The sequence below is a fragment of the Plectropomus leopardus genome, chromosome 6, assembly GCF_026936395.1.
Source record: "Plectropomus leopardus strain MGB_pleo_1.0 chromosome 6, ASM2693639v1, whole genome shotgun sequence".
NCBI classification, from domain to species: Eukaryota; Metazoa; Chordata; class Actinopteri; order Perciformes; family Serranidae; genus Plectropomus; species Plectropomus leopardus.
Genome location: NC_142181.1, coordinates 29,754,718 through 29,778,585, shown reverse-complemented (window position 1 = coordinate 29,778,585; position 23,868 = coordinate 29,754,718). Strand labels below are relative to the sequence as shown.

The 23,868-nt window shown below is 39.5% G+C and overlaps 1 protein-coding gene across 11 annotated transcripts in view; it reads right to left on the bottom strand.

Moving 5' to 3' along the window:
• tenm4 (teneurin transmembrane protein 4) overlaps positions 1–23,868 on the bottom strand; it is a 269,283-nt gene that overhangs the window by 11,163 nt on the left and 234,252 nt on the right. For all 11 annotated transcript variants that reach the window (XM_088079182.1, XM_088079181.1, XM_088079183.1 and 8 more), the window contains 5 exons: positions 19,112–19,284; positions 14,048–14,283; positions 6,978–7,274; positions 4,065–5,679; positions 493–635 (listed from right to left, as the gene is read on the bottom strand). In XM_088079182.1, the coding sequence (XP_087935308.1) occupies positions 493–635; positions 4,065–5,679; positions 6,978–7,274; positions 14,048–14,283; positions 19,112–19,284 (2,464 nt within the window). The remainder of the gene's footprint in view (positions 1–492; positions 636–4,064; positions 5,680–6,977; positions 7,275–14,047; positions 14,284–19,111; positions 19,285–23,868) is intronic.

The following is a 23,868-nucleotide window of genomic DNA, read 5'->3' as shown; positions in this document are numbered from 1 at the left end:
TTAATAACAAATACCCACTGTGCCAAGGTAGCAGCCAGAGTGTCACTCAACATGAATCCGGCCTCCTGATGGGTGGCATTCACCCCGTCTGGCTGCAACCAAACCCAAGACAACAGTGGCCTCTTCAATAATTCAGGTGAGTTGGAGGCAACTTAAAAGGGCTGATAAACGCAGGAATCAGAGCATGTCTACTACTTCTCAGACCTTGGCTAACGGTGTAAGACTGAGATGAAATCAATGGCCAGTGGTGGAGGGAATGGAGACTGAATTTCCCTAATGGCAGGACAATTACAAGAGCTGTTTAGCCTGACCCCATTTCCCAAGATGAGGACTTGGGGCAGGGACCTGGCTCACTGGGCTGTGTTTTGGCCTGATAGCTGGCAGCTCCTCTGGGAGTGTGGCTACGCAGAGCATGTCTTCTTGCTAATGATGTTGGAAATGGGGAGCAGAGTTGAAGAAGGTGAGGAAAGGTGCGACTAGGTGAGAGTTTACCTTAGTGCTATCCCACTCCTGTGTCTTGATCTGGGTGCTGACTAACTCGTAGGACGGCTCCATGGCCTCTGTGTTCGGTTTGCGATAGCCAGGAATGACGTTGTACAGTTGGAATCCGAAGGTCACCAACCAGCTGTTCACATCTGCAGGGGAGGGAGCAAAACATCGAAACAGTCATTTACATTTACTGTCATCTCAATAGACACAGTCATTTCCGGCTTTAGTGAAACCATAAAAACACTAGGGAATTGATTTGTTCAATTTTAACAGTTGACATTCTGAAGTCAAGTGGCTGTCTCCTTGAAATACTCATCACTCGGTCTGAGCACTTGATGTGTTTGCGAAAGTGGACAAGCTATAATAAACACTTGAGATGGTGGCAATGATTCATGTCCACTCCTGCAGGTGCCACACTAATGACACACAGCTGGGTCCCAGAACAGCCAAGTGACATCTGAGAGTGTCTGCTGCGCTGATAATTATATACTGTAATTTCATGTCAATTCAAAGCAGCCCAGACTTTGACACAAGATATTTTGAAGACTCAGCGGGTTCTCCTGAAATAATTTTTTCTTCTAATGAGATGCTGAGGAAAGTGACGTGTCTGGGATTCAAATTGTTGCGATCATAATAATGTGGCTCATCTAACGGCAGCCACCAGCACTGTGGTTATAGGTGCTGCTGCCATCCCCTGTGATAAGTTGTCATTAATTCTGAATATCACAGAGACGGCTGCAGACATGACTGGAAGCAAAGCCTGATAAATCTGAAGCCGTTTGTTTCTCGCCTCTTTCAGCGTGTTTGTTATGGACAGCAGAATCATTGCTGTGACACTTGGGGGGCAAGTTTGTCGCAGACTGGCACTGCCACATTGTGGCACCTGACAAAGCTTTTTTAAACAAGAATTTGTTTGAGGACAATGAAAGGACCCTGATAATTTAGTGAAAGGAATGGAAATGTCAGAGCCATCAATCACAATTGAGGCAGACCGACTACAGTATATCTAACAGTCTGCTTAGCATTCAAATGCCAGTCAGCCCCTAATGGTGGACTGCGAAGCTGAACGCTTTCTGTTTGGCAGGCGGCTAAATGGCTTTTATGAACAGAAAGAAGCAGAAGCTTAGACTCCACCTGGACCAAACAGTGACTGTTTTTCCCTTTCAGTATTGTCTATAAGTAAATGAGTAAATGGATAAAAGGTGTGACATGCATTATTTGATAGCCAACATTTGCATTACTGACTTAATATAATGCAGAATCAACACAGAGAATTAAATCAACCATTTGTGGATGAGATTTGGCTGAAGCTGATTGGTTTAACCTCAGAGAATTCACAGAGGATCCTTAACAATGTTGTTTTCACTCCAGCCAAAGAGATTGATACAACCGGCCCTGGCTAAGGCTTCTATGGATCCATTGTGCTCTCGTTCTCCACTGGGGTGCTTTCACTGGCATTTACCTCCTCCCTACCACAAAGCAACACAAAACGATGAGATATTTCTGGGAAGGGACCTGAGTGTTTGACAGCAGTGGGGGCTTTGCGTACAGCATGGTTCCCTTTGAGCACACAAAATGATAGCCACAAGGCACGTGCACGTATTTCCATAGGTACATATGCACGCACGCACACACACACACAAACACACACACACACACACACACCAGAGCAGCCTCAACCTCAGTGTCCCTGTGAGGAAGCTCTTAAAAGCCTCTCTAGCACACTGCTTTTCAATTTAATTTTGGCAGCCTCTGTTCTTCCATTTGCGGCTTGTTGTTTAGAATAAAAACACACCAAATTTGAAAAAACAAAACAAAAAAAACAAAAACCCCCAAAACTAAAATGAGTGTTGTTTGGTGCATGCAATAGCAATTTCACACAGGTATGAAAACATGAGTCACTCACCCCCTCCAAATTTGCACATGTAATTTTAGCACCATAAAAAAGTTTCTGCATCACTGATTGCTCTGGTAGGACTCACACCTGTCAACTTCTATTCACTCATACATAATTCATATAATTGTTTGGATTATTTTGAGGAAGCTTCCTTTTTAGTTTGATTTACAGCTTAGTGGAAAACTCTAAGGACAATTTTGCTTTTGAGTACCAAATACACACTGCCTATAGGTTTTGAGATTTGGAGTATTGCATGTGTAATTTGACAAGTTTCTATGAATGTTTTGATACTATGCAACACATTTATTTCTTTTCTGCTATGGCTTTGGATTACCACTGGATTTCATTGTCACTGCATTAGAGCTAAGTTGGCATCCATTGCAAAGAAGCAGTTTTAAGAGAATTCACTGTAGCACACAAATTTCCAATGCTGGAAAAGTCATGAGAGTTTAACCTCAATTGTTGCATTCCCTTGTGCTCTTGATTGATATAAAGTGGTCATAAGTCCCAATGGTCTTAAGTCAATATTTTTCTTGTCCTGGCATTCCCACAAAATCAAATGTTTAATATTATTGTAAATTTTTAGTTGTGGCTCATGCAAATACTGAAGTTCAACTATGTGAAAATTATCATCAATAACATCAGCAACTCTCTCCAGCATCAACAGGAAACATCAAACTGGGCAGACAGTTAACATGGAGGGGACTCTGGAAGGTGTGAGAAATGTGGACAAGTCTCAGTTCCCCTCTACTGTGGAAAAAGAGTAGTAGAGTGAACAAAAGTTTTAAATCTTCAAACTGTTGGTCCCGCATTCCCACCATCCTCTCTCACTAAAATATCACAACTATACAACAGACTAGTATTGAGATAAAGCGACAAAATCAATATGTAAAGTTTGAATGCAAATCTTCATATATTATGCTGGTGCTGAATTTACAAGGATACTGTTGACATAACACGCATTTTATCTTGTGTTTCTAGAGTTAAGTGTTTTTGCAGACATATAAGGAATCATTATTATGCCATATTTCTTAAAGAGGTTTTGGCGTAAAATTATCTACTATGGAGCGGGATGAAAATAGCTCTAAAAGAATCTAGTTTTAGCTTTGCGAATAGTAATCTTACAAGACCCTCAGTTTTTGCAAAATTTTAGTGTGACTAAAAACTCTTGTTGTATTAAGATGTGACAAGAACAACATACAATTTTTAAACTTTTACATGCATTTTCAAGGGCCCATTATACTTTTTATTTATCCTTTCCCATTTGCCAGGAGTTTTTCTGTACATATAAGATTCAAACATAATTTCAACTAGCTGGCAAATATAAAGGGAAAGACAGAAAATTGGGAGGAAATGAAGAAATGTATGTAATGTTAAAACGTCACACTACCATGCATATTAGAGGTACATTACATTGAGAGCTACAGAAATTAAATTTGCCAAAATGTTGCACTACATACAAGGTTATCCATGGAAGATGACTGTAACAGCTTCTTTCTACACATCAACATTCCATGATTTCTCTAAAACTTTCAATGATTTTTACTAATTCCATAACTTCTCACGGCTTGGAAAATGTGATTGTGAAATTGCATGACTTTCCCAAGTTTTCCATGACTGTGGGAAGCCCGAAACAACAAAAAACCCACACTCATCTCTGTCTGTCAAATGAACTCACCGGTCATGTAGCACTTTATCTCCTCATTGCTGCTGAGCGGATTGTTATTCTTGAACATGTACAAGTTGAATGGCACAATGTGGTTGCTGTTGAGACGTTTCCAGACGTCATGGTTAGGTGTTGTCCAGCGGCCAGCAAGGACATCATAGTCCCGTCTGCCCATGTGGACCAGTCTGCTGAGAGGCTCATACAGGCCTCCCTGGTAGCCGATGATGAGCTGGAAGCTGGGGTTGGTGTCGAGGTAAACCTCTCCGAATGCTGTATGGAGGATTTGCTTGATCATGATGCCTGCGCCACTAAACACAGCCAGAGGAGTGCCTATGTTATCACAGGCCACATAAAACTCATCCCCGCTGCTTAGCTCCATGGCGAACAGGTGTCCCTGTAAGTCATAGTACAGCGACGTGATCTCGGAGCTGGAGTGATTGTACATATGTGTGACACGAGTTGGGCTGGATAAGTCAGCATAAAAGAACTGCAGGTGGTGGCCCATGCTGCTCCTGCTGGACACCCTCCTGCCCAGGCCATCATAACGGTATTTGATGCTCCAACCGCTCACTTTGTTGTACACCTTCACCAGCAGGCCCGCTGAGTTGTACTCAAAGTAGTCGTTCCCTCGCTGCTTGAGGAAACCGTCCTCATCCATTCTGTACTGGACATCTCCCAAACGAGTAATGCGGTCTCTGATATCATAGCGTAGTGGCGTGAGGCGTGCGCTGTTTCCAGGGCTGAGGAGGTGCAAGTTGCCATTAAGGTCATAGCTGTAGCGCCACAGAGGCTTGTCGTTGATGGACACCACCTGGAGTTGACCATCTGCGTCATATTCGTATGTGTAGCGTGTTGTGTTGGCATAAGGCCCGACCTTTAGCTCCTTGGCCACCACTCGCCCCATATTATCATACTGCACCATCATCCAGTACATGAGCGAGCGAAAGATCTCATACTGAACCTCCTTCACCCGACCGTAAGCGTCAAAGTGTTTGGTGTGGGTCATCACTGCTGTGGTGATAATTTGATTTATGTCATAATAGATCACTCCAAATTTGCCAAACTGCTCTGTTTTACCAGACACGTCATCATAGCGATATAAGTCGATTGGCAGCGGTGTTTCATTGATGACAGCCTGCATGCTGGTGACGCGGAAACTGTTGTCGTAGACATAATCAAATCTGGCATTGACCATGCCCTCTTCACTGAATCTGAAAATCTGCCTGTCAATCAGTGGGCCGATCTGACGGTAGCGGATGGTGCAGGTGAAGCCCTCACTCTGCAGGTTGACTGTCTTCAGCATGCCTGCCACCTCGTCGTAAGAGAAACCGATGCGTGTGGTGTCATAGAGAATCTCCAGCAGTTTGCTAAGCTTGCCGTATTTGTAGATGACCCTGCGGCCTGTGCCCAGGTAGGTGGTCTGCAGCAACTGGCCGTCCTCACTGTAGTCCTGCAGCACTGAAGCGTTACCTTCAGGGGGCCGGTAGGTGTTTCTGTAGTAGCCAATGGAGCGGGAGGTCTCTAGGGTCTGTCGTGCCACGTTGGGCATGGTCACAGAGGATAGTCGGTCATTTTTGTCAAATTCAAAGATATACTGCCTCTGGCTGTAGAGCAGGAGAACCATGGACTGTAAAGAGAGGGGGAGTCAGAGTATTCTTAGTCTTTTAAATACAGTGTAGATTTGTTAGATTTAATATGTATGTTTTGATATATTTTCTCTTTTGATAAACACAAAGTATCATAAAATAAGACTACAATAACCCTTTGATACCTGAGCAAACTGGCTTGATTTTTTCCAAAAACACAGGAAGAAGGCAATGAGCAACTTAAGAAATGGCCCAAAAAATAGTAAAAAGTTAAAGAGAAAAATATCTGTAAATAAGCCAAAAAAAAGTAAGAAAAATAATAAAGAAAATAAATTGTGTTGTGTGCTAACAGTTACATTACATTAAATAACATACACATTTAACATAATTTTAAAAAAAGTTAATATTGTGGTTTTTTTTAGAAGGAATTTGGGTAATTATTGTCATCATCTTCTCTCTCTTGCAATTTGTGGGACATTTCTTGCCAACCTCCTCATTAACTTTTCGCCATGTTTTTTGAAGAAATCAAACTAATTTGTTTCAAAGGCTTAAATGCTTGCAAAAGGCCTCTGAATGCAGTACAAGAAAAGTAATGTGGATCTGGCTTTAAAAGGGATATAATTAAATATAATAATAATAATAATAATAATAATAATAATAATAATAATAATAATAATAATAATAATAATAATAATAATAATAATATAATAATATATTTTTTATCTTGAAAGTGGAGTTGTTGATATTCCGCTGACATTATGATTTCCTTAAGGCTTTTCACAAACAGGCTGCTGCAGAAAATAAAACAAAAACTTCCTTTTGTACCTTTTTGGACCAATAAATAGCACCTTTAAATCAGCTCTAAGGCTGTCACAACTGGCTGCCAGCATCTCAGAGTTTACAGGTTACTGCAAAACTGACTATAAGGTGATTGGCTGCCATTTTCACATTACATTCAAGCTGGAGAACTGCAGCTCCTCACCTTCCTCCCAACAATTTTTCCTTCAATTAAGGAGTAGAGAGTGACATTTCACTCTGTTCTTCTCATCTGAGCTATTTCAGGCTGAGCTTTGCTGTCAGACTAACAAAGTATAACGTCTGCGGTGCACCAGACAGGTTTTAATTACATTTCTGCTGATATCTGTGCTGGAGCCTGATAATGCAGCGCAAACACTGCTGAAGTATCATAAGTTAACTTTTAACTCCACTCTAAAATCTCCCGTCGAGGTTCTCACACAAACAGACCAATTTATCTGTACAGCATGTCCCTAACATCTAATATTAACATTTTTTTATCTTCAAACCATTTGATCACAGTTTTAGCACCAGTAATTCGTACCTTCTCAAGGTAAGTGTAGCTCCACGATTTACCATCCGCAAATATCTGGGAGGTGATTCTGCCATTCTGGTCGTACTCCATGCGTACAGACATGGTACCTCTTTGGATCCCTGCCACATGCCCCCCTGGAGAATACGTGACATTGACTCCATTCAGACGACTGCTTGGCGCCCACAGAGTTGGCCGGCCAGCGTGGTCGTAGTGGATCCGTAATGTAAACTTCCTGTGGTCATCGTAGACTTTTTCAGTCCTCGTGATTCGATCAAAGTCCAGTGACAGCAAGTTCCTGTTGTGAACCTAAAGGAGAGGAAACAGGAAGTTAGAAACATTTCATTTGACCACAGCAGCACCAGCAAGAGGGAGTAAACATGTTTGGAAGTTTGAAATGATTGGGAGGAACCGGTGCACTGCTCTTCTGAGGTGGAACCTTATGAGGAGGGCTTTAATCACAAAGTGATTATTTTATATTCTTCTTTCCACAGCTTTTAATTACAAGAGAGGAGCTGTATCTCAGGACTGCAGGAGCAATTGAAGTGATGAAATTATAAGAATTACCATATTTCTTTGTTTGTGCAAAAAATTCAGTGGAGTCTTAGTGGGAGTATGCCTATTCATGCAAGAAACATTAGAGCCACATTGATCATTAAATTCATTTTCACTGCTTACTGAAAAGAATTACCAGGCGCAGATGACTCTCATTTTATTTAGCCATTTCCGTAAATTGGAAAAGAGGAGAAAAAAATCAATTCTTCTCCCGTGTGACTCAGGACATTGTTTAAATGACACTTTTTTTTTTTTTTGGCCTCTTATCAATGCATGAGGCTGCACACAGTGACCCCCGGCTTCACTGTGATCAAAGCAGAGAGACGCTGCTCAGAAGAGTGTAATCCCTAAGTCCATGTCCAGGTTCAGCACAGAGATGAACCCGCTGCCAGGGTTTATCTCAGAGGCGGCTCCTGTGTTGCAGCCAAAATGATCACCAAATAGCCCCACCGCTGCGTTTTTCAGTCAGCAGCCTCTGTGAGCAGAAGCGTACAAATCACTACTTTAACACTTTACAACCTGGATTGAGATCATTTGTCTTGTGCTGCATTTAGACAACTTTCACAAGCTATTTAACCCTTTAAAACCTGAGCAAATTGGTTTAATTTCTTTCAAAAACATGGGGGGAAAGACAATGAGCAACAAAAAATGTCCCACAAATTGCAAGAAATTAGTTAAAGGTGACAATAAAATGCCCTAAAAAATAGTTTTTAAAAAGGAAGAAAAAGAAAAAACTGGGGAGAATGTACAGAAAACTATATCCTAACTATTATAATTACATTTTTAAATTATGTTACAGAAAAAAAGTTTGTTTTTTTCTTTTTTACATTTTCAGCATTGTGTATATGACAACAGAATAAAAAAAATGATTTTCCCCTTGGGGATTATTAAGTAGAAGCATTCTTTAATACATTTTTGGACCATGTCTTTTTAAGATGCTCATTGCCTTTTCCACATTTGTGAAAGATGTCAAAGCAATTTGCTGAGGTTTCAAAGAGTTTAACACCATCTGGAAAATTTGGGAAAATGTGGTGATAGAGGTCTCTGGCATTAATTAAAATGACCCCCCCCTGTCCCCTGACTCTTGTTATCTGTCACTTGTTTTTCTTAATGCAAATAGCTTCTCTTCAAATGTGCTACCGTCTGACTCGGTAAAATACTCGACAAAGCTTAAAACAATCTTCTGCATGCATGACACAGATCAGGTAGCAGGGGGCTTGCTGAAAAGCCTAACTTTTTCAATCTCACGTTGAGAAAAGCATGCTTAGGTCTCTCATCTGTGAAGGGACAACTACAGCAGAGGCAATTAATGTCACTGATACCTAATTGAGAGGATTACTTTACGCTAAAAGCACCAGATTCATGAAGAGCAAGATTCCGTGAAGGTTTGGAGCAGCACAAGCAATTTGAGCCCCAAGACACTGGGCGAGGGCAGGGAGGGGGGCTCCAGTGTGTCGAGGAATAAAAACAGGGGGTCCACTTTTGTTATCTTTCCTTTTACTGTCATAAAGCGTCAGACTGGACCAGTGTTCGATTTACACCGTGGCTTTTGGGGGAGCCCTTTTTATACACATACACTGCATGTATGAATACACCTGCCTAACATGTTAAAAATATACAACCAATGCATTTCAATTCACACAGAGAATATTTAGCCAGAGACAACAGAAAAACATAATTATTCACTGTTGCAATGACTTTCTTTCAGTTGCTGCCGAGAAACATTAAAAACGCACAGGTTACATTTCTTTGTTAAATAGACCAGAGCAATATTTAACACCATTACAATTATGAACATGCCTACTGCCTCAAATGTTGGTTAAACAGGAAGCATATTAAGATAACCTCTCCAACAGTTTCTCCAAACACAGCAGCCATCACTTGCTGCACAGTAAAACATGCCAATACACCAGGGTTTCACACATTTTTTTTTTTTTTGTGGCAGCCCACTAAAACATCTCCTGCCACAAATAGATTTTTGGAGCTGGACCGTTCATTAGCGATTGGAATATATATACCATTTGGTTATTTATAGCACCAAACTGTGGGAGCGCAGAGCACACAATGAATCAACAGGCATTTCTAGGTTTTTTTGTTTTTTGTTTTTTTTTCCCCCTATCCGTTTTAACATTTATATAAAATCTTAGAATTTGGTTTCTCCCATTAATTTATTCGGTTGTGCATTGCTTGTGCAATCTTGTTTGTTAGCATTGCTATCGCTGCTTTATTTTATTTTTGACAGTAATAGCCTGCCAGGGTGGGATCCTGGGGTGGAGGGATTGGGGAATGAGTAGGGAAAAGTAGTGGGTTGGGGAAAAAATGAGGGGTTTTTCTTCCTTTCTACATATGCTGTTTTTGTTTATTATTTTGTACAACAGTATATAAAAAACAACTCACTCAACTCTAAAAAACTAAAGTTTTTAAAAAACAAAAACATTTGCAATCACTCTTATCAGCTGCTCCACTCATCCATAGATCTGATCAGATCAGCTCCAACAACTTGACAGATCAATTATCCACCCTGCGAGTCGCGAACTGGTTTTAAGGAAATAATACAAATAAATAATTTTACAATAATCCCTGTAAACACCCAGTGACTGTCAAACCCTTTTGTTGTCGATGTACCTCATGAAAATCATATCCTTGTGCAACCCTTTAAGTTGGTTCCTGTTTGAACATGTTTGAACCCCCCCCCCCCAAAAAAAACAAACAAAAAAAAAACATTGATGAGATAGCAAAGACTGCTCCAGCTCAAGCATTTCCTAAAACACTGAACGCAGTGTTTCAGACTCTCTGGTAGGTAGCAGAGGCTCGCTGTCTGTCCAGAGAGATTGTACTGGGATTGCTTCTAACAGGAAATAAGGTAAAAGAAAGACAGAAAGTTCTTCAGGATCTGTTTCACCAAAGACTCAACAGGGTGGAAAAAACCTCTTACAGCAGAGATCCCAACATCCCATGAGAATGGAAACCCACTCAAGAGGAATTATTTTAAATTGGACATTGCCTCTAAAGGGAAATTCTCAAGGAAAGCAGATGTGAAGAAACAGAAGAGAGACTATCACAGCACACAAGACCTACAATGATACAATTTAAACTGCTTTCAACATAAAACATTGCAGCAACATCTGATCTCGCAATCAATATCAATGACTTCTGTGTCAAATGACAAAATCAATCTGTGAAGTAAAGACGCCTTTCATCGTTTCTTGGGATTAATTCAACAATTATTGTTTTTTTCCGTCACAATGGTTGTTTATTCCCTCACATCGCAATCAAAGAAAACAAATTCTAGTTTTTTTATTTGTTTCCAACTTGTATGTCTTTTGAACAAACATCCTGCATCAAAACACTGTGATAATATTAAAATACTAACACCAGAGCTCGAAATTTTCAGTTCTTAAAACATTCTGAGAATGGTACAACACAACCAGTGCAATGTTTTGTAATGTTTTTGTGATGTTCTTCTTTAAGTCGAGGTAATATTCTCTATAAACATCAAAAAAATGTTTTGTGTGTGTGTGTGTGTGTGTGTGTGTGTGTGTGTGTGTGTGTGTTACCATGTCACTTTACATTACATTTTCAATTAAAAAAAACATTCTGTAATTTCAGGCCTCAATAACATGTTCTGAATGTTGTTTTGAAAACATTTGTCTTTTGTTCTCATGCAACACTGTGGGAATGTTTAATAAAAGAACATTTTAGTATCAGTCACTTCTCAACATCACCAAAACATTCTCAGAATGCTGCAGTTAAAACATTAAGTCTTAGTCAGCATTCAACCTAAATGATAAACATCCTTAAAACGATCTTTGAATGTTAAATTAAGATATTTTCTTTAAATCATTACTTTACTAGGTGATATAGGCCAATGTTGTGGGAATGTTCCCTACAGCGATATCAGCTTTGTCTCTCTTTTTAATATCACAATGAAGTGATTGATGTTTGTTGCCACGGCGCAGTGGCAGCCATAAGGGTTCACTCATTATTGTGTATTTACAAACTTCTTAGTCTGAGAGGAGGGTTTGTTTCTATGTAAAGAAACAGAGCTGCCGTGCCTCGGCAACATAAATCATGAACGCTGTGGGAGCCTTGGAGTGGGGAGCCCGAGTGGCACGTGTCACTGTTGAAGGGGTGAAGTGAGGACCATCAGTGAACCATTTAGCCTTAAGACATGAAAACCACAACACAACAAACACATGAACATGTGGCTCCACAGCGAAACAATTACAGTCAGAGACACAAACTTAGGCAGCAACAACTCAAACACTTTTGCTTTCCAACGTCATCTTCTCTCATTTCTAGCACAACAAAGATCTTTGAAGTCTGAGCCTCTCTTGTTCCTTTTCTCATGCACCCTGTGTTCTGTATTCAAGGCCCCCCTCTCCCCTCTGCACTGCCACACACTCATCCAGCCACCCACGTAATATCACTTGACATGCCACTCAAGGTCGCTCAATGATTCCAGCTCTGTTCATCCCCTCTGTTCTTGCCATTAGGCTGCTCCCATTTCCTATCTCACCCCTGGGGCCATTGTCTGTAACATACATTAGAGCTTTCACTTCCAAAGGGACGACGGGGCCATTAAATGAACAGCCAATGACAGACAAAGTGGCACCTCCCCATTAGCGCTGTCGCCTCCCAGACAACGTGGAAGACAACTTAACCAAAGTTTTTATTTGCTGTAAGAAGCTAAGAAAAACAATAAAAGCCAATCAATCAAGATAAATTTTTCATGGGCGCTGCCTAAGTTAATAGCAATTTCCAGGTGGTCATTCTAGATGCTTTATGGTCAAACATTGGGTGTTTATCTCATTATGAAGAGGGACCTGTTGATATTTTGTTTGTGACTTTATCAATTCTGCAAGGTCAGCCATGTATCTCTGAATTTTGACCAAACGTATTTTATAGACAAAATAATAAGAGTGTGCACAATCTATTTAGTCTACTTAGGTCAAAGACAGACAAAAAATGATATATCGCAATGCCTATAGCTCTCTTCTCTGTGTCAGTTATTGAACAACATCAAAAGGGTTGAGCTGAGTTAAAATTTTTTTCTTAATGATTCTGCATGTTTGGGACCAGCTGTGCCAATGGAGCACTGCAGCCAGTTGGGTTTTTCAACACAGTGCTAGTATTTGTCTGAATGCAACCCTGTAACAGTTTTCTAGTAAACAGGGTTGCTATTTGTTAGCCTTAGACTCACACCAAGGAATGCACAGGTCTTTTGGTCAAGGATAAACCGCACAGGGACTGGAGTCTTGTTTGGTAGCTGGAATTCAAAGCGATTTTGAGAGTGATAGAAATTTTCCTCACCACCATGACATCCTTAAACATTTATCCCGTCTATTACCGTGTCATAAAATCTACTCTTACCGGGAGTTGGATATTCACAAAATTTGGTTTGATGTAAACATTATGATGCGTCTCTCAACATTAATAAAATTAAATTCATGTTTTTTTTTGGAAATCACAAAGAAATTCATATTAAGTATTAAGTTAAAGATCTGTGATGTTGAAACTGAGAGAGTTTTTGAGACAAGGCTTTTAGGGGTTGTGATTGATCATAAATTAGTCAGTGGCAATCCGTATAAATACAGCCATATATTAAACTCTAAGGCCCTGTATAGAAATTATTGCTTGTACTTCCTTATATGTCTTATTGTGTGGAACTGTGGGGTTCAACCCTGAAAACGACGATGAAATTCAATAGTCTTATACAAAAATGAGTCATATGTATCATTAATAAAGCTGGTTGCTTTGATCACACTAATGAACTGTTTTTAAAATCCAAAATCATGGGGGCGTCCCATGTACAGAGGCTGTGTCCTTGCCGCAGCGCCGCGGGTTCGAATCCGGCCTCTGTCCTTTGCTGCATGTCTCCCCCCCTCTCTCTTTCTCTCCCCCTTTCACACTCACACTATCCTGTCAATTAAACGCAATAAAAGCCCCCCAAAAAATCTTACAAAAAAAAAATAATGTAATTAAATGATTAGGTATATTATAAAACCATGCAAACAATGTTCAGAGCTAAAGAAAGTCACTCTCAGAATGCATACGTTTTTTTGGTACAGGAGAGTAAATATGATTTGAGAGGTTGTTGTCAGTTTAATGTACCAAATGCTAGAAAAAAGACATTTAAAGATGCATTTCTGTTGTTGGGGTTAAAATGTGGAATAATGTTAATGGAATAATATATATTAAAAAAAAAAGTGTTACAAATTTTTGGTTTTCAAAACAATGGTTTACATTATTTTTTAGGGTTACAAGTCTGAATGAGGTCTTATTTTAATTCTTGAGTTTAAATTGATAAGAATGTAGGACAGGCATATGTTGCGTCTGCCTGAGCCTTTTCAGTCACTACTTAATACAGACTTTTGATTTTGTTAATACAGTTTGTATTATTTGTTTTTATTGTAATTCTTTTTTGTTTTTAAGATATATTTTTGGGACTTGCAGTTACAGTTACACCTTGATCCCTTTTAAGTGTGTGTGATTGTGAGACACTCTTGGCAAGGTGGCATGCTTACCCTTAATCTGCGTCCATACACAGTGACCTGGCCACGAGCCTGCTCCTTCCTCTGCCGCCACTCCACCAGGTTGAGGCCATTATCGATGGCCAGGGTTACGTTCCTCTTGCTGACTGTGGGGTTGACTGTGCCGGCCAGTGAGTGGGGCTCAGTGTGCAGGGACACCTCCATACCATTGGCCAACACTAACCGTAGCGAGCCATCCAGACCAATGAAGTAGCTGTTCCGAACTTGATCTGAGGATGTAGAAAGGGAAAATGATTATGATTCAGAATAATACGAGAAACAATGGCGCTTCTAGTGGCTGATGTAAGAGGACTAAATCTAATATTCATTTCAGCGAGACACAAATATAATGACCTAAAATGGCTGCTCAGCAAAAAGAAAGCCTTTAGCAGCAGTATTTAACAGAACCCCGGCGATAATGTTGGGTCTGTGTCAACAAAGATCAATAGTGAGAGCTTTCACAGCGCCAGTAAAGTAAAGTTTTACAGCTGTTGCAGCAGCCTGGAGGATACAGGGAATGAAAACTATCAAAGCAGCTAGCATGCCTATGGCCACAGAGGAGGCAGGGTGAACACACACACGCAGAAACACGCAGACACGCACACACATTCACAAGGGATAAATCTGAGCCTGTCTGTTACTGTCCCTAGGTGACGACAGCCTGTGTTCCAGCTCCAGACCAGTGACTAATGTTTCCACTGAGCATCTCATGTACATTCATCAGAGAACGTCTCCTTCGTGCCTCCTGTCAGTGCGCTGACAGGGACCAGGATGAATATTATTCTCATTAAGAACAGTGGAAAATTAATGGCTTGTCAAACACTACATTAATTAGTTGACTTCATTTAACAGAAAAAAAAATCAAAACATACACAGTTATTTCCTCATGTTGACATGTCAGCCTGAAGTGATTGTGACGATTTCTTTATTTTGCATCACACAATATTATAAACATGTGAGGAGAATGCATTTTTTTTTCTTTTACATGAGGCACCATAGGATGTGTTGTGCTGCTGAGGCAACAGAAATGGGAAGAGGAGGCAGGGCTGACCTTGCACTGGCCCTTACCTCTCTCCATCATAGAGACACGTCAGGGGTTGACCAAAGGCCTCTGGGGCCGACCCTAAAGCTGGAAATACTGCTGAATTGGGAAGTTCACGCAAATGCATGCAAACAGTTCAGATCAGCGGGGGAGGGATCTGCCTGGCACTTCCATTTAAGGGGCCTGTAGTCTTTCATAAAACTAAACAAATAATGGAACTGTGTGCCTGACCAGTATGCTAACATTCACCATTTTCAGGTGTCACTTACAAATAAAGATGTCTCTGTTGAAGAATAAAAACAAAATGAACCTCATGCAGCAATATTCTCTTCAAATTCTCTTGTATTTTCTCTTAATTTTCTGTTAAGAGATAAAACAAGAGAAGTCAACTCAGAGGCACCAAACGTTCTTAATAACACCCTTGAAACACTACATTTGGGTGGATGTTGTGCAGTGTGCAAATAGTCTGGCACATGCCCAAGAATTGGAAGGATGTCACCAAAAAAGCTGTAAGAAGAAGAACTCTGCAGTAGTAAAATTGATGTAATGTTAAATGAACTTTATAAAAGGAAATATAATTTTTCAGAGTGCCTGTAGTCTTCACAGGAAACCAAAATCCAAAATATAAGATAAAAATAAAATACTCTGTTATTAGTAAAAGTGCAGCATTGAAAATGTTACTTGGGTTTAAAAAGTACAATCAGGAAAAGAAAAAAAAAAAAAAAACGATGTTACAGAATAAGAATTATTATAATGCACCTTTTCCAGGTTATTTCCTTTTATTTTTATTTTTATTTTAAAATTATTTTATTTATTTTTACTCATTTTCAGACATTTTTTCTTTCTGTTTTATTCATTTATTGCATATTTTTGGGTTATATCTTCATTTGTTGCTAATGCCCTCTTCCCATGTTTTTGAAAGAAATTAAGCCAATTTGCTCACGTTTCGAAGGGTTAATTCAATTAAATGACACAGTTACAGTCAGTTTTAATTTCCTGCTTTCCTCAATCATTTAGTTTTGCTGAGTATTTTAGATTTTGAGACTGTTGGTAACTACATAGTGGCTATTATGTACAAAGCCACTACGCACAATATGTTTGCCTTAATTTACACTTGCATCTCTACTTCCATGACTTTATTATTAATTCAAGTCACTGCTCTCCAGACAGCGTATCTAAATTCAAAAGTGCATATTTGACACATCAATATTTTACTATCTCTTGAAAACTCTGCACCTGAGTTGCGACTACAATTTTGACAATTTAGACAATTACAGTAAAGCTTCCCTACATATAACATGTATTCCTCTCCACAAACTGACAACATGATGAACAACCCTGAGGTGAGTTAAAGCTTGTGCAGAGGAGGACAAAAACACAACCAGATGACCAGAAAGGAATCTTGAGGGCAGTGCATTCATGTGTTATGTGATCACCCAGTTGCAAGCTTACAAAGCAGACAATAGTGAATTAATTAACGGCAGAGTTCCTGGCGCCGCTCTTCTCACCAGCACATGTCTAAGAGAAGGTCACAACACGGAGGTGACCAGTCCATTGAGCTCCAGTGAGAAACCAGAGATTGTCATCTTCTGTTTCAGATGCAGCTTTGCAGGAGGATGGAGGACACATTCACATTTGAATGAAATGTTAGAGGAGGAGACGGTGTGTGTGTGTGGGACAATATTTTAAAAACTGAAGTACTAAAGTTTAAAGCTATCGATGTGTAAGCAATGAAGTGACAAAACAGGATGTCAGTACGCCTGAATATGTAAGACAAATCAGGTCCGCTCTCTGCCTGCATCTCTTTCACTAAATGTCCCAAACCTGGGGGATGTTGTACAGTGCGGGCCACCAGCATTCTGCTTTATGAATTGTGTTTTATGACAGAAAGTCAATAAATGTTTCCATTCTGGTAAATGGGACTTGCATTACACATTTTATTAAAACAACACAGGAGCAACAAATACTGCTGTTAGTAAACTGCTGCGAGACGATGTGTCTGTATTTAAAGGTCAAATCAACGGAAATTACTGAACACTGAACTTTAAATTAACCCCTCTATATAGTTATGTAATTAGTACACAGTAGCACGTGTTTTGAGATATTGATCTAAAACGTCACCTTGAGACAGAAAATAGAGGCAAATGGATTTTTGTTTGTTGAGATCAAAGTACCGATGAATGAAATTTCAGCTTTTTGAAATGTTCTAGTCATTCTAGATTACCTACAGACTTTACTAACAGTTTCCATTGGAACTTTCATCCTGAGTCATCCTATTATGATTCTATAGTAATACTATCTCACACAGGCTACCCCACTGACTGGACTCTATGGGTTATACTCTCCTCTAGTAACGAGCTCACATTCACCCACTGGAATTTGCATTATCGGAGCCGACCAGTCAAAATGTACCAAACTGGTTATGTGTGACCCACAATATATAAAGCTTCATTCCCACTTCACAAAAAAACTAACACCTGCTAAAATCTGGCTTTTTAATTCTATGAGAATCTGTACAATTGCTTCACACCCGGGATCAAATAACTATTATTAATAACTAGTATTATTGCCTACAACTTCAATCGGCAGGGATGGGAACACAACACCCAGATGAATGCGTCACTTTCATCTCCTTAACTGGGGAGATGCCATGATGGGCCGTCACTAATTACCTCGTCTCCAGCTGAGCAAAGCTAAAACACCGCTCCAAATTAGTCTGCACTGAGTTTGAAAGAGAGACTGAATAAGTAAGAGATATATCAAGATAAGTAACCATGCTGCTTTCCACTGTTTTCCTGTTCTCCAGTACACACCAACAAAACAACCCAGCAGTTTGAAGAGGACACATCCCAGAGTAACAGTCCACAGAGACCTCGGAATCGCTTATTGTCTTTTCCCTTACTTGAGACTAGTTTGTCTGTTATTGTCTAGTCCCTTACCAGAGACTAGTTTGTCTTGGGACATCCTACAAGGAGATATTGCCTCGTACAACACAGCTGCAGATATCAAAGAGACACACAAACCTCTTCACCACGGAGGGTGGGGATTCTGACTTTGTTTAACTTCCAAAATTATGATTACCACTTGTAAACTGTGAAGGCAGCTCAGTTGTCGACTGAGAATGAAATGTGATCATAAGTTGGTCCCTGAGACAAAAGGCTGGATTTACACTGCATGGTTCATGGGACCCAATTCCAATTTTTTTCACTCAGGTGGCACAGATCGGATATGTGTCATTAATGTGTAAGCGGGAAGAAAACACATGAAATCAGATATTCTCAGGTCGGTTTCGGGCCTCATTCATAAATAAAATAAATCAGATACCAGATATGATTCGGATGTCTGCAAATGAGTCTGTAGTCTAAGCAGACAGGTCGAATATTCCCTGGCATTGTGAGTCATACGTAATTGAAAATGCGACGCATTTTAATGACCTAATTACATGTACTTGGAAAGTGGAAAAAACAATAATGGAGGATGAGGGTTGAAGTCAGTGGTCAAATGCAGAGGTCACCCATTTTTTAAGCTTTTGGGATGAAGAAACTGTTAAAGCGAAAATACACGGGTTGAATCAAAACAAAGACATTTCTAAGGATATTTCATTCACAACGGGAAAGCGCAAAACCCCTGTTTACGCATCTTTAGTGTAGTAAAGTTTAAGCAGAGGTAAATGCAGATATTAGATTTGGGTCACTTTTAGGAGTAGACGTAAGCAAAAAAAACGGAATTGGCCATCAAAACTTGTAGTGTAAATCCACTCAAAGTTTTCTTAAATAAGGGTTTCATGTGACCCTTATTTAAGGTTAACATGATCACTGGGCCATGAAAATAGTAAAGAATCCCATCTACAAATGAAAATAAAAGTGTACAAATTGCACTGCAGGAAGATCCTCTTTAGAATATTGATAGTCCCTAACCATAGCTGAAACAAAACTGAAGCTTTTGACACTTACATCCAAACAAAACAGCTTAAAAATCACCTGCTCCACTTGTGTGCCTCAGTAAAAGACACTAACCTTGCATGAGTGTGTAGAAGTTGCCCGAGGCTGACAGGTTGGTGGTGATGGTAATATCCTCTTTGCTGGAGCCCTCTGCCTGGATGCGGACCGAGCTGTCGGCGTCTGTGCGGAAGCTGCTCACTCGGCCCGTGGGGTAAGTGACGTTAGTGAGACGCCCGTAACTGTCATACCTACAAAGAAATACACTGATGTGAGCAAAAGAAGGCATAGAGGGCCATGTCATTTGTATCAGTGTATAAACAATAACTACAGCAGAATCATAAACAGCACTGCACTGAGCCTTGTTGAGATTTGTTAAATAGTAAGTGATGCGATCAGAAGCATAAACGCAGGTCAGTTATGCATAAATGCATGTTGGCATATAAATGTGACAAATGAGTTGCTCTGTCATCTCAGATTTACTTTGATTATAAGGTGCTATCTAGGATATACTGTTCTATTAGTAATTACAAGAAGGGAGTTTTTTGTAGAGTCCGATAATTTCCTCCTGGTGTCACAAATTGTGGAAATGTGTCAACACAGGCAGTAAACGCAGCAGCAAAACCATCAATGTTGGCAGACTGAGGTAATAAAACTCAAAACTATCAGCTTTAATCACTGAAGCACAGCCAACACAACTTCTAAAAAGTGTGCAATGTCCTCAGTAGCTCGCTATTCATGAATAGAAAGTGGGTGCAGCAAGTTAAACAACTTTTGAGTTTTCTTGCTTTTGCAATCAGATGTGAATGTGACATTAATACAAATTCTACTCAGTTTGTGAGTAACTTTCAAAGGATGTAGGCAATAGATTAGGAAAAAAAATAGTGACAGGGAAAAACTGTCATGGCCGAGACGAGAAAGCACCTTTCACATTTGGAAAACTGCTTATTAGCTTAAAAGATTAGTGATATCACCTAATCTCATTATACAGTCTATGAAATAGGAGCACTGAGGTGCGACTCCTTGAAAGAGATGCAGCATCTCCCCAGCCTACAAATCAGTCAGTTCATCACATACAAGAACATGAGTGGCCAGATTGTTTCATTTCGCTCAGAGAGCACATCAGCATAGAACAATTTGAAATCTTTCAGATTGCCAGTGTTCCAGAATGGGAGTGAGTGAACGGTACATTACTTAGAATGAAGACTTTTATCTGCGCACTGAATACAGATTGGGAAGCCCTCTTCAGTGTTGCTGCCTGCCATAATAAAGCCTCTAATAAATGAGATGGCGGGTGCTGGTTTACGGATATTTCCTCAGCGCTGCCATCTCAAATATCCAATATGGAAAGGAAGAGTGGGAGAGGAATCATCTCCCAGAGATAAATGTTATCTGATCTCAACTGCACTAGGGACTGAGATTCATAGATGCATTTCAACCCACTTCAGGAAATACTAAATAGCAGAGTAATTTATATCTAAAGCATTTGATTTCTTTTGATACTGCACACATTTTATCAGCAAGTCATTCTCCCTGTCTTCATCGCACAATCAAAGTTTTTTGCCGTGAAAGCACTGGAAGTTAAATGTTATCTGCACTGTAGCACTGCTAACGGTTCAATATACTGGACCAAGAGAGCGCTCCTGTTTGCCTTCACCTCTGCACAAAAGACAGAGTCCACAAGACGGAAATCTCATTCTAGAGCGGCGCTGCATGCCCCAGCTTGATCACTGACCCAAACTCTCTCCGTCTCAATTAGGGCCTTGAGCCAGAGCCATTCCTCGGGCTTCACTGCTGAGCTCTAATGGCTCTGGCCTGCTTCGACTCAGCTGCCTATTAGCTTGCTTTCTCTGGACAAGAGCGGCATGTGGGGGCAGGGTGCTCAGCAGAAGGAGAGAACCGCTTTCCCCCTGGATGGCCACAAGTCTATTCAGATTGCATCACCTCTGTGTCACATGCTAGCTCTATGACCTTTCACGCTGGGGCCCAACAATAGGCCAGACACTTCATATCAGCGTCCCCTCCAGCATACCTAACCACAGTCTTATGCAGAGTTTTTCTCATATTTTCCCTTTGTCTTGCTGCCAGAGCACATGTGACTGATGACTGTGGATATGATATAAACAGCCATGGGATAACTTAACTTTCATTAGTTGCTTTACATGATTTTGCCCTTATTATTGATGCGTTGTAAGATCATTCATTTGAACCCAGTAACTAAAAGCATTACTGCCCTGTTAATTAGAGGCCAAGACAACAGTTATGCTCTCTCCAAAATGTTACATGATTTAATGGATTTACAGTAACCCCTAAGCACTAGCACTTATCATTACAACAAAACATTAGGAGGTCAGCAGAGCATCTGCATATACAGTAAATGTCAGAACAGATGAGGTTGCCAAGGGTTACGGCAGAAAAACAGAGTAGCAGATGTCTTTTGTTCTCAAGTCAGTCCTTTGTGTTTTGTCCCTGCATTCATCCAAGTTCATCTGAATGTATGTGATACCAGAGGTAAGTACACATTAATTAATAAAGGTAAAATGTTTAGCGGTGCACTTTGTTGAACAGAGATAAATGGAGGCTCCTTTTCATTTCATCCTGATGAAAGCAAATTATGGTTCTGACCATGGTTCTGGGGGGTGACCTTCACAGCTAATTATTCAGAAAAACAAAAAAACAAACAGTCTTTATTGGGTTTAAATGAAACATGGATGATTGTGTGTAGGTAAGATGTCATTATTTAATATGAACGAGAAAAACAGGGAATTATATCATTGGTTTTATTCATTTTGACTGATATAGTAATGCATTAATTAGAATGTTTTTGATGGAGAGTAGGTTGTGCTTTCTGCTGACATGCATGTTTCAAAAAGGAAACTGACAGGTGATGGCTTCACAACCTAGTCTGACATTTCTTTTTGTTGTTGTTGTTGGTGGTAGGTAGTTATCCTATATTTTTATTATTTACATTTCATAGTAAAAGTAAATGGTGGTAAACTGGCCTTCTACAATTGCATTTCTAATGCTTCAAAAAACGTTTTAGATTAGCAACTTGCTCCAAGTGATGTGCTGCAACTTCGTCTATTTTTTTTCCTAAATGTAATGTTTTGACCATTTTTGATGTTAACATTATTCAAATATTTACTTTTATTTTTAAAGTAAAGTATAAAAAAATACCAGAAAGATTTTTTTTAATATATAAATCTGTGGTTAATTTTTATCCAACTAAACAACAAATAACCTTTACCTACCGTAAATGTGACAGTACTCTTTAAATTATTGTGGGGGGCAATTATGGAAGTTAAACTTGATCTTTTTAACCGATTCAATGTTTCTCCCAACACATTAATAAACTTGAAAGTAGTTATATATAGATCATCACTGTGGCAACTCTGTTTCTGCATAGTACTGATTTATTTGATATTATGTCTCTTTCTTCTCAGCAATGATAATTAGGTAAAAGATATGCATTTATTGAACTTAAACATGTATTTTTTTACAGTGAGGTCATTGTGGGTTTTTTTTGTTTGTTTTTTTAAATATATCTAAATGTGCATAAAAACTTAAACTTAATAGTACTGCAGCCCTAAACACTAATTTCTTATACTTATACTTATGACACATACTATAGGCCTCTCATTACTGTTGCTATGATAGCACAGTTCTAGAGTTATATGGTACATGCATGCCACAATATTTCTATTTCTTCCAGATTAACTCTGTGATATTACTAAATAAGACATGTATTATCTATATTCATTAGAATCAGAATCCAGTATATTGCCATGTAGGTTTTCACATCCAAGGAATTTGCTTTGGTGTAGTGGTGAGTAGGTCTAATATTAACACAGTGAGAGAGAATTAAACTAAAAATAAAAGCAAGTGTTGGATACTTAAATTTATGCTTTTCAACATGATTTTTAACCAAATTTAAGGCTGATTTTTGGAAACATTAAAATGAAAAACTAACCCTAACCTCCTAAACCTATTAAAAATCAAACTTAGGCCTATTTCATTACTTTTAAGACTAATTTTAAGGACCTGCAGATACCCTAAATAAAAAAATACGGAATATAATTAACTAAAGTTATAATAAAAAATATCAATAACACCATTCAAGAATAAGTAGATGTGAGACTTGAGAGAAATTTAGGATATCTGAACAGTCCCTTGTGTCACTAGTGCTACAATATCTCTTTATTTTCTTTACGATAGGGAAGAGGGTTCTCAAACCTGATATTAACAGCAGCCATTTTACAGGAAGTCAAAGACAAATAATTCAGAATTCAAACCACCAACTGGATTCGCTGAAGCCGTAGGCAATTCCCTTGTTCCTCCAGAAATGCCTATGCAACCGTCTCAGGTGACGACCAAATCAAACACAGGTGATAAATGTCTGCTCATATTAAACAGAGCGTCTGATTATGTGTCAGAGTGTTACATTCCTCCAGCGAGGTGTAACAGATGTCTGACCAGCTTAATCACACTTTTTTTGGAATGACAGCCAGTTAGCACAGTATCCCTTGGTACAGTATATTAAGCTAAGGGACAGATTGCTTCATAGGAGTCACAAGAACGTGAAATCCTAAGCTCGTATGCTGCAGCGTGTGGGAGTGTTGTCAATTGTTCCCTCACAATGTGCGGTGTGCCTCAATCAATTACTACCTCTGCCTATTCCATTATGTTTATATTGCCTGGCCTCGTCGTAGTCCTGTGGGTAAAATGTGCCTGCCAGCAAATATATGTTGCTCCTGTGCCTAACAACTCCAAACAAGCGATGGTCTGCCGTCTGTCACTGCGAGCATGGGTGCAGATGAGTAACATATCATCCAGTA